Source organism: Protopterus annectens, chromosome 3.part0 (genome assembly GCF_019279795.1).
Source record: "Protopterus annectens isolate FY-2018-M chromosome 3.part0, PAN1.0, whole genome shotgun sequence".
NCBI lineage: Eukaryota > Metazoa > Chordata > Ceratodontiformes > Protopteridae > Protopterus > Protopterus annectens.
The window spans coordinates 1533141757-1533154256 of NC_056731.1; the positions used below are offsets into that span (position 1 = coordinate 1533141757).

Below are 12500 nucleotides of genomic sequence, written 5' to 3' on the forward strand. Positions count from 1 at the left end.
GCAGATGAATAAAGTGCAATTTTGTTTCTATATAACAATAGAAAACGAGCAAACTGATTTAAACAAATTACCCAGTTAACCAGTAAACCTGCGGTGGTGGTGCTCCGGTAGCGTTGTCGCCTCACAGTAAGACGCTGTCCGGTTCGATTCTCAGCTAGAGCGTCTTCTGCGTGGAGACATGCATGAATGGACGTACCTTCATTGAAGGTTGTGCGTCAGGGCTGGTAACTCGGCATGTAAAAATAAACTACCAATCATTAGCGGACCGGAGTTCTGCTGTGGCGACCCCTAACTGGGAAAAGCCAAAAGACACAAACAAACCCAGTTAACCAGTAAAAAGCTCAAAACTGAGCCCTGTTTCAGCAGTCTTTAATCAGACAAGTTCTAACTGCACACCCCTGCCATACAGTATTTGTAACATCTCTGGGTGACAAGGGGGAGGAACTGCATATGTATACAGAATCTCCACCAAACATCACTGATCTCTCCAGTTACTCCTACTTTTGAACTCCAGCTTATGCTTGAAGAACACAGCAAATGTCTTAAGAATGACAATATCACATAAAGAATTTGACACAAGATTCCCACACCTGATTTCTCACACCCATCAATCACTGTAACCTCCAGCTATTTTCTCTGTAAACTCATATATAAGCCTCCTTCCATATTATCTACTGTCTACCACCTACGTCTTTCTGTTTCTATTGTATCTAGTTAATACTATCTAACTTTACATCTTAAGTGACAGTGCAAGTATTTTGCTACCGTCACTGTTATATACTAATCTGTGTCACTTCAAATGTTTGTACAATTCTTTTGATTCTGGATGTCCTTATCTTACTGAATATACCTGTTGCTGGTATAGAACTGCATCTGGGGCTGAGATGAAATTTGTCAGGGTTGATCAGTGCTCTACCCTTGGTAAATAAATGTAAATAAATAAATAAATAAATAAATAAATAAATAAATGTTCAACTAGTTAGTTAAAAAGACAGAGAGCAGAAGAGAAGGAAAAATGAAGGCTAACAAGATCAGAGTTATTACCGTATGCATTTTTTCTTCAGTTGAATGGAAGAAAGGATTCCAGTTTGATGACTCATAGTGAGGCAATACTGCAACTAGGTGTCCATACCCTTTGGGTAGCATTTGCATTCAGCAGTTTAAATGGAATTCATGGTAGAATTTTGGAAAGGGTTGCAGTGATTTTATACCTTTAGGGAGAGATGCACACATTTTGGGGACAAGAACTGACAAGGAGTGCTCAGTGCATTTCAATTTAGTTTGGAAGGTTGAAAGCTTAGCATTGACCGCAAGAGAGTTAATTAGACTATACGGGTTCCTGTCTGACAATTCCAGATTAACTCAATAACAGAATGTAGCTTACACATAGTCTTGCATTCTAGAGTATTTTCTGAAAAATCAACTTAAATAGCATACGATGAACAAATGTAAACGTTTTGCGAGCAATGACAGCTATTAAAGTTGTACAAATAGTAAAGATATCAGTAAGAGGTATTCTTGATGCTGCTATTACTCAGTGCATCTATAGTCTTTTCATAACTACTACAATATATTATAATGCATGCAAACCCAGAATAACATTTTTGCTAAACTTTCACAAACAATGTATCATATTTTGGAAACTGTATAATCTAAACGTATATTCATATTTTGGAAACTGTATAATCGAAACATATATTCTTAGAGCACTTTTATTAACCATATATAAGTTCACACAACAGCAAGAAATTCCTGCCTGAAGTACTGTTTAAGATATTTACAGAAAATGAAAACTATGCTTAATTGCATAATTAGCAATATAAATAACAGTGAATATGTTTTGTGCAACTTACAGTGCAAATATCAATGCCAGTTTACTTCTATAACATCTAAGGTTTCACTTTGTGTCACTCATTTTTTTTTTTAAGTAAATACTTACAAACAACTGTCAATATATCCCATACAGTGTGATATAAATGGGCATTGGCAATGAATTTTCTTGTCTTCCTCTATGGCATTTCAAACTATATCCTTCAATACCATGTAGGTCTCCCAGTTATGAAAATATGACCATAAATACAAAAATATTAATAATGTGACAGACTGATTAATTTGTCTACTGCCAGATTTTCTAGAGCCAAAAACGTTCTCACCAATGGAACTAAAACTACACTTGCCACTACTTATCTCCTCCCCTCTAGGCATCACAAAAATCAAAATTTGAACAATGTTATAACAAAATTGCCAAATTTGCAGCAAATACCACTTTCAGAACCCACCTCTCTTTAGACCTTAAAAGCCTAACTAGGTTAGAACTACCCCATCTACTAATGTACATATCTTCTTACCACCTATAAAATTATCCAGCATTCATCTGCTCGTCAAGCACTAAATAGCATTCTACACAACTATGCTCCCAGTTGGTCATTACTATTCAGTGACCAACAACTCCCATCTGTTTACAAACCTATTAACTCTGCTGGGCATTGTCTATACTCATAACAAGTTGCTAAGTTCCTGGAACTCCTTGCCTGTATCCATCAGGTCAATACCATCTCTCCCTTCAAAACCATTCTGAAAGACATCCTAGTCAAAAGCTGGTGCTGTTCTTGCTCAACACCAGGATAAACTATAGTCCTAAATGTGAACAAATACCTCATAATACCTTACACCTCCTTGCTCTCCTTTCTTCATTCACTTACTTACTTCTATCAGTTTCTCTCTCAGGCTGTCTCACTAAATATAACATAAGCCTGCTTTTCTCACTTCATATTGCAATTCCTGTTTGTATTATACTAACTTACTTTTAATTTCACTATAAACTCACTAAAATTTCTAAATGTTAAATCATTGCTATATAACTTGTATCTATTTTTAATTGATGTTTTCATATTATATCTAATTTGGGATAATTATTTAAACTGTAGATGTTATTTGCATTATTTTTGAAGACTGTAAAATTATTGTTCTTAAAATGTTTTGTAATATTATGGAGCTTTTCTCTCCGGATCTCCACTGAAAATGGGATCCTTCCCAGGCCGGACTTTCCTGGTAATCAAATGTCAGTAAATCAGTAAATAAATAAATAAATACTGCAGGATATTGTTGATTAGCCATCTTAGTGTCATTTTATTAACAACACCTCGCCCTTTCTAATACTGCCTATTATTAGCTGGTAAGTCACTTAGTTAAATAAGCTACACCCAAAAAAGGTCTAAATGCAATAAGGAGCTATGGGTGTTAAATGGAAGTATACAAAAAAGTCATTACAGGCTTGAATAAGAGTTTTAAAGATCATAGTTCTCAGGAAGAGGGTTGTCCTCTTAGGGATGGGTGGCTGCTTTATTTTTGCTGGTGTGGAGCAATGTAGTGGTCATAATCATATCTGATTTCAGTTTTCTTTTTGAACTTTCTCTATGAGATTGTTTTTTTTTTTTACATATTTCCCTGCTACCTGTCCTGCCTGTAGTAACCAACTTTCTGGCACTCTTCCATTTAATGAACGGTAAGCATAGTGCATCTTAAGCAGACTTGCAGTTCATTTCAGTCACCTAATGACTAGTATTGCAGTACTTAGTTTTACTTTTTACTATGCTTTATCTTATAACTTCTTCATCCAGCACTGTGTACACAAAGTACAACATGTATTTTCCTTCTGCATCCTGTACTGTATTCTCCATTTCCTATGGAAGCAAGCAATAAGCCGCTCAGCTTCTGTTTCCTGGCAAATCAACCATAATAACTAAATACTGTCATGCTAGAGTTGGGTAGACCATATGCTAAAAATGAATTAACCCCATGTTTTTCTCATCACATGGAAACTAAGTTGATTCCATTTATCTTGCAGCTTAATTAAATCTTAGATGTCCAAGGAAAAATAAAAAAAAACATTAAGGCACTCTGTCTCAGCAGACATCATCACTCAGTGGACTTCAATCAACAAATAAAACTGTGTAACAACATAAGTAGCTTTACTGACAACTATGCATTACATCAACTTCAAATGTACAGAACCATTACATCAACGGACAGCACTTTCCCCAAAAATAAAGCCACTAACGTTAAAGTTAGTTTAACATATTGCATTTCTTCCACTTTAGTGGCTGGAGAAAGAAAACTGAAAATGCTTGTTTAAACATTTTTTAGTGTTTTTTTCTTTGTTAATTATTTCCCCCAGACAGTATGGGTCAATGGCCAGTTGTGATCACTGTACTATCACAGAAAACAAATGCAAAATAAAAAAATAAAATAAAATTGCTCCCACACATAGATGTTAGTGTTCCAAATGAAAAACTGGTAGCCACATTGCTAGTCACAAAAAGTTAATTAACACAAGAATACATAAGGAAACAGAATCAGATGGGATGCTGCCAGATAGTCTGATGCAAGAAAGTTAATCTTTAGCTGGTGAAACGATTGTCTTTAACTGTTTACGGCCCATTAGCAGCTTGTATTTCACTATGTGGTGGTGGTGGTGGTGGGGGGGGGGGGGTATAAAAAAAAAAACTTCACTTCCTTGTCTTATACAGAGCAGGACTTCAAAGCAGCCCCCAAGCAGCTGCTGTTTGGTAATTCAAGATCTCATATCTCTGGGTAAAAGACAGCCCTCTCAATGGCAGCAAGTCTGGCAGAGTTAGACAACAATAAAACGACTGAATAAGCAAATGTTTTTACAGTCACAATGCACATGTACAGTTAATGCTTAACATGTTTACAGCAGACTTCCTCTCTGAAGAGGGAGGCATTAATAGTAACTGACAAACTCCCATTGAAATCTGTGTAGCTACTGAAGGCTACAGCTTTAGATGCTGCGTGGGAGGTATTAGTAAAATAAATGAAAAAAAATGTCACTCAGCTGCAGTGCTAAGAAGGCCCAGTTCCAGCTACAGATGAAGAATCTGACAAGGTCACAACAAGAGTCGTAATGTTTCCCTCCATTTAGTTAACCATTTTTTGGCATCACAGAAAATGACACAGAGAACAGGCAGAGTTCCAAGAGCTCAACTTCCAGTTACCAAATAAATTGTCATTCAGATTCCCAGCAGCACAGCAGGACCTTTTCATTGTGCTTTTGTAGTGAAAAACAAAAGTTAGCATTGGAACAGTTTTCTCCGACAAACAAAGTGTAACTAGACACACTGTGCTGATATGGTATAGCATGGCCACATTCTTACATGGTTGAGTCACCCCCTGATACTGCCTCTACTAGTACAAGGGTAACATACTTGAACCTGCTATATAAGCAATCACTTTTTTCATCTTTTCAGACATATTTTCAAATAATGTACCAGTGTGGTACATCCTACACAAGATCCAGTATTGCTTTTTTACATTGTGTCCCTCAGCCGCCTACACCTACATAATGATGTCTGAAAAAACACTGACACCAAGCTCATCTGCAAGATTCTGCAAGATTCTCCTTTTTATTCTGGACTGAGTGAGCTAATTTCCCCCTTCTTCTAGTTTGTTAGTGCATTGCTACTGTTTGCATTCTTTCATTTCTACTTCTTATTGTGTTTACTAACAGTCATGTAGATGACTGTTTTTTGGTGTTTGTACAATAACACGTATTCTTGACTGACACATGACTCCCTTCTCCATCCTTTTAAATTGATGACACATTTCAGCTTTTTGTTGTAGCACCTTGTTTACAGATGCTGCAGCTTCACTTATCAAGTGCCTGGACTAACTTTCCCAGTAATCAAATGTCAATAAATAAAATAAATAAATGCTCTTTTACTTTAAAAATTACACATGGTGCTGCGGTAGCGTTGTTGCCTCACAGCAAGACGTTATCCCGTTCAATACTCAGCTAGAGCGTCTTCTGTGTGGAGGCATATGTGAATGGGTGTGCCTTCGTTGAAGGTTGTGCATCAGGGCTGGTAACTCGGCATGTAAAAATCCACTACCAAACATTAGCAGACCGGAGTTCCGCTGTGGCGACCCCTAACCGGAATAAGCCGAAAGACACAACAAAAAAAAAGTAATATGTTTTGGACATCCAATCTTTCTTTAATGTATCACATATCTTTCAACTTACCTCACATGGTGCTGAAGAAAGTCTGAAAGGTATTCAGGCATTTTTATTTAATCTTGTCTGACTGAGCAAGTGAATGGATTCAAAGCACCCCCCCAAATAATAATAATAATAATAATAATAATAATAGTATTAATGGCTGTGAACAGTCTGGTATGTGAATATAGTTCTTTTCACACATTGCTGTATTATTCATATGATGGCGCAGTGGTGCAGCGGTAGCGTTGTCGCCTCAAAGCAAGAGGTTCTCTGGTTCAATTCTCGGCTGGGGTGCCTTCTCTGTGGAGTCTGCATGTCCTCCCTGCGTTCATGTGGGTTTCCTCCGGGTGCTCCGGTTTCCTCCCACGTTACAAAGACATGCATCTGGAGCCTTTCTCCCCAGGCCTCTGCTGAAAATTGGCTTTGTTCCAAGTCAGACTTTCCCGGTTAATAAATGATAAATAAATAAATAAAAATAAATTAATTTGCAATAAAATCTGAAATGAAGCTTAAACTCAATATAGCTATCACAGTTAATGAATTCCACCAAAACTTTCCACAGGTCATAAACTATTAAAAAAAAAAAAAAAGACTGGTATATCCTTCCAACTTCCCCAAACATAGAGCCCAGCAATCAAATGAAACAGTCTGCCTCTTAATGGTTATGTAGCTAATGAACCACAAATCTTGATTTACTGCTCATTACTATGTAATCATAAACCTATTCCACCCAAAACAATCTTTGTTCCTAGGGAGTATTTCAAATGTTCTTTTTTTATGATGCCTTGGAATACATTCATCTTTTATAAGCACTTTTCTGTCAAGTCATTAGTTTTATGTTTGTACCTACCACTTTTCTTCATCTTCTACTTGAATTCCTATTGACTGAAACCTGTAATATGGTCTGTGCTCTTCCTGTTCCACAATGACTGTTTCCTCTGGGCCATCCACCTGGAAGCAGACAGTGAAAAACAAAACCGGATTAGTCATACTTAAGGGAAAATAAAAGTACTTCTTTGTTATCATGTCAGGGTGTTACACCTGTTTTTTAAAGTTAACAACTTGTTTATGACACTCAGATAACTGCCTGGTTGAGAAAGAAAATAAAAGAAGCAACTGACACATCTGTTGGTAGATATAATACAGTTGGAATTCTGATAATGAGATGAGGAAAACTGGCCTGTAAGAGAAAATAAATCAAAGCCAATACTTTGTTTTTCTGTACATTTGTATTACTCAGAGGACAGAAATCTAGCCCTTCGCGTGTGTGACAGGACAGATTTTTCTGTCTTTCTTGCCTGTTCTCTTGATTCCTATTGTGGAGGATGATGTCTCTGAATCTTAACCTAAAGATGCCACCTTGCCTGTGAAGAAATCCTCTTGGCACTGTCACATTGCTCAAACCATACCCTTCTGCACAAAAAATGATGCCACACAGCAACAAGAATCTGAGTGTACTTTCACTCTCCTACCACAGCTGCATGTTCATCAGGCTTGCATTTCTGATGTGCTGCATGTCTAACAACCTTCAAGCTCTGTGGTGTCATCAGAATAGCAGAGAACCCTGTGTCATCTCAGATGAGAAAGCAGAGCAGGACATGGGTAGCTTTGTCTTTCCTCTCTTTCCTGTTCAGCTCTAGGAGTTTCATGTTCGTTAATGAACTAGGGTCACCTGTGGTACGACTGTACAGATTGCACCTGTGCCCGAAGTCAGCAACTGAAAAAAATGTGAAAGCTTAAAAGACATTTTACTAGTGCAGACAAACTAAGCCCTATGTACCAGGAGAAACCAGATGGGGAATAAATCCTGATTTATTATATTTATTTTAATGATTTATAATTGGATGACTATGGTAAGGTAACCATTTGAAATGTCAGAACCTATTAGAGTAAATCCCAAAATACAGAGACTGAATGGCTAAAAGATCGGAATTACATATACTAAGTCTGAGATGCCATTTCTTGGAGTATTCCCTTTTCTCCAAGATATGGCAATCTAGGATTTGGTATAAATTTGGGGGGGGGGGGCTCTTGGCTCCCACATGGGGTGGGGGGTGCAGCGGGGCTTGCTCCCTGCAAAAAAAGTTTTACGGAAAAGACAGATTTTTGAAAGTCGCTCTTCTCCCTGTTTTTTCAGCATTTTGTCACTTGGCATTCTAAGTGTCGACATTTCAAAAGGGAGCCCTGTGGTAATGTTCAGATAGACTACTTTCGTACATAAGCTGGACAAAAGTGTCTAACTTGAAGCATTTAGTGTTCTAGAGAACTCTGAAAATATGTTGCTTGTGGTGGATAAATCGGGTCTATATCAATTCGTCGAAGTCTAATTACAGAGAACAGCTGTTCATTTAACCAAAATCACCGAACAACCATTCATCGAATGTTCACATCAGCAAAAGTTTTTCCCAAGGAAGGAAATGACTTGGCCAACAGACCAACTGACACACACACCACAGTACATTAATCTCACTAAATTCAGAGGCTATGGCCCCCACACCCCCCTACTTACATATACTAACTCCAAGATCACACTACAGTAGGGAAAAGGGTAAATTTCCATATGTTGGCCAAACTTCTGTCATTACAATCCACCAATATCAGTTGATATGCACAATCTCTGCAAAAGTAAAAGCCATCTGAATAATTCTACATTAAAGCAATCTGTAACTAATGACAATGTTGCTGTTAGCAAACAAGTTTTTATTTTATTGTTTCACCTACAAATTCAGTGCCTGCTGCCCTTAAAGACTAAATTGCCTATGATACGTTTAAAAAAAAATGGTAAGCTGGTAATATTGCGATAGGGAATGGATGACAAACGGACATAGTTACTAGGCATCTCATCCAAGGGAGGACATACTCAGGACTGCAACCCCCCCCCCCCCCCCAAGTACAACAATCCTTCTAATCCATCTACATGCTGCAGGAGTAGACCCTACAGCCTTCTGTATCAAAAGCAAGTATGCTACCTGTTGTGCTACTAACACTGCTTTTAAATTCTATAGCACAATAGTGATGACCATTTGCATATTGAAAACTAACTTAGCATGAATAGCAGTAAACTTCTCATTCCTTGAAGCTCACAATTCCTTGAAAATGCAGTGAAACTCATACAAATATCTTGGTAGTTGATGTAGAGGATTCAGGCTCTTGTGTCCTGCAACTAAGGTACAGGGTTTGAGCTTGAGCAAATCAACTAACCTGCCATCCCGAACTAGGGCATTCACATATGTACACACCTTACCTCTCTGCTTAATTTCATGAACACAGGTCTATCAGGAACATCTTGTTTATTTTGTGTGCGGAAATGAATAAGCAAGCAGCAGATGTGTATGTGCATTGATGCATGCAGGGATTCACAGACACAGAGGGCATTCTTAAAGAGCACGTGTAATTATGTTTTAATTGAAAAGTATATATGACAGCCCTCCATCCATTGGACCCCCCCCCCAGCCAGTGGGCCCTAGGTGACTACCTAGGTTGCCTAGTGCTGGATCCGACTCTGCCTGTGGTGGCCTAGCAGGCAGATGTTGAAATCCCCTTGTACGATTATGTTGCACATGTTCAGTAAGGCATCTAGCTGGGAATGTACAAGGTTGTTGAATTTTTTCTAAGTTGTTGGAGGTAAGTAGGGTACTGTGTGAACGTATTTTCTGGTGCATTGCTCAGGACAATTTTGATAATCATCCAATCAAGGATGTAGTTGACATTTTTTTGCATTCTAAGTGCTATACTTAGATGGTTTTGGTGTAGAATTTGAATTCCCCCACCAATATGTTTTTAGCCTAGTATTAAAGATGTAGCTGTATACTAGGGAGAAATGGTGAAGATCTTTTAAGAAGTCTTTAATCCAGAATGTGCTAATGGAAACTACATATGGTGTATTAGAATTTATAATAGGACCAGTTTATTGGCTATTCTTGCAGGATTCATTAAGCAGCATTTGGAATCAAGGACATTAACAACAGCTGAGGGTCTTGATTTTTATGATGTACATGGAATGGACAGGGTTTAACTTTATATACCCCTACTGTAGGAGGAAGACGACTGCATGGTCACTAGCTGGTGTCTGATGTACCTGCTGTATTTACCCAAGGACTTTTTTTTGTCTTTTTGGTAGTCTGGGCTTAGAATGAATCTGTATGTTAATGTGGTTGGTAAAGGGTTTATGGCTTCAGTTTGCAAGATGTATAGTTTTGGAAATAATTTTTGAGGACGTATGTCTCCTCTGTATTGTGTTTTTGGTAATAGTGATTGGTAGAAGATCCTTTAGTGTGCTTTGGTAGTACTTCTAAGAAGAAGAGAAAATAATTGGGAAGGTCATGCGGAATAATTACTTTAGCATTTTAGACAGACATAAATGCAGATGTACAGATAGGTAGGCATTGTAGTACAGAGTGGTCAATCTTTATTTAATTTTATTTGTATTTGTTAAATGGGGTAGAGCATTGATTTCCATGGACCTTTTTCAAACTTCACCTGAGAGCACTGTCTGGTTAAGTGACTTGATTAGAGTCACACAGCTAGGAAATGGAGGCTGAAGGAATTAAACCCTAGGCAGGCCACTGGACCATAGGAAGCACTTGTTAGCACTTTAATCCTCTATGCCAACTGTCAGACAGAGGGTAATTGCCAACTCTAAATGGTAAAGTATAAGTTACCCAAAAGTTTGTCTGGTGTAAAGGAACATAGTTGCTTTAAATTGGACTGATTATTTACCTTTGTTTATAGGTTCATAGGTTCATAGGTAGGTACTAGGCTATCGGCCCAAGGGCCTATGCAAGCCTAGCCAACAAGGTTCCCTGGATTACACCACCCAGGAAAGTTATTTTCCTGTGCCACTGATGAGCAGACACACAGAAGTGATCCCCGGGGTGTATTTCCTATTTCCCATCCACTCATCAAGATTTTTCTTGACGAGTGCTAATGAAGAACTTTGCTTGACATAGATGGGTAGCCTGTTCCAGAGTATGGGAAGTCTCTGGGATAGGAATCTATCCCTCCAGCATGTCCTGTTTATTGTGGCGACAATGTTTAGGTCCCTAGAGCATGTAGCTCAGAGGGATTGGGATTTCTTTAGGTGTAGCATGTCCAACAGCTCTGGGTTTGACATAGCTTTATATGTTAGGCAGAGATCTCCTCTGAGTAGGCGATATGCTACAGAGTAAAGCTGGAGTTTTTTGAGGCGGTCAGTGTAGGGCATTTGTTTGAGTCCAGTAATCCTCTTTGTGAGGTACTTCTGTGGCCTTTCCAGCTGCTGCAGATGTCTTGTGAGGTACATTCCAAAAGGGGCGTTGTACTCTATAATGGGTCTAATGAGTGATGAGTAGAGGGTAACAATGACCTCTTTTTTCCTGGATGAGAACCCTTTTATGATGAGGTGTGCCACGTAGAAGGACTTCCTGACTACTGTGGCGATGTGACTATCAAAGGAGAGACTACTGTCCACCTGAGTCCCAAGGTCTCTTATCACGCATTCATTGTTAAGTAGATTGCTCCCTATGTGGTAGTTCATGGGTACAGAGTTTTTACCAAAGGGGATGACACTGCACTTTTTGGCATTGAGCTTGAGGCCATGGCTCTGACACCAGGCATCTGTCTCAGAGAGGCCCTTCTGTAGGATGTTCACATCATTTGGGGACTTGACTATGGCTCCTAGTTAGCAGTCATCTGCGAACTTCATTAGCCAGAGGCCTTCTCTGTTAGCCTGTACTTCAGAGAAGTAGATACCAAACAGGAGCGGTCCCAAGACGGAACCCTGTGGTACTCCACTTGTCACTGGTTTGAAGTCAGATTTGGAGTCTGCAACTTTTACAGTGTGGGTTCTGTCAGTGAGCCAGTTGGCAACCCATCTTATGACGTAGGGATTTATGCCTAGTTTATTGAGTTTAGCTATAATTCCAGAATGGGGGATGGTGTCGAAAGCCTTGGCGAGGTCAAGATAGGCTGTGTGAACCACTTTACCCTCATTTACAGCTTTGGTGACTGCCTCAAAGAAGTCGATCAGGTTCAGGAGGCATGATCTGCCTTTCACAAACCTGAACTGGGTGGGATCCAGAGTTTGGAGGTTACCAATGTCTTTGTTTATGAGTTCCATGATGATACATTCCATGGCTTTGCAGACCAGGCTCGTCAGGCTAATAGGTCTATAGTTCCTGGGATCAGTGGTGGCTCCGCCTTTGTGGAGTGGGATAACTGTTGCTGTGTGCCATTCAGTGGGCACAATGCCTGATGTGAGGCTATTATTGAACATGATGCTTAAGTGGGGAGCCAGTTCATTCTGAAGTTCGTGTAAAACGCAGCCTGGGATGTTGTCCGGTCCCATGGATGCTGTGTTTTTGGCTTTAGAGAGTGCAGCTTTCACCTGCGTAGTTGTGATTACAGGGACTCTGCATTCTTCCTGTATAGATATGGGCCCTTTAGGGGGTGAGGGGGGGGGGGGTAAAGTTAGCACTGAACCTATCTGCCAGGATGTTGGCAATAT

The 12500-nt window shown here is 39.1% G+C and overlaps 1 protein-coding gene across 3 annotated transcripts in view; it reads right to left on the reverse strand.

The window, feature by feature from the left end:
* DLGAP1 (DLG associated protein 1) overlaps positions 1–12500 on the reverse strand; it is a 5750587-nt gene that overhangs the window by 442551 nt on the left and 5295536 nt on the right. For all 3 annotated transcript variants that reach the window (XM_044065573.1, XM_044065572.1, XM_044065574.1), the window contains one exon: positions 6867–6967. In XM_044065573.1, the coding sequence (XP_043921508.1) occupies positions 6867–6967 (101 nt within the window). The remainder of the gene's footprint in view (positions 1–6866; positions 6968–12500) is intronic.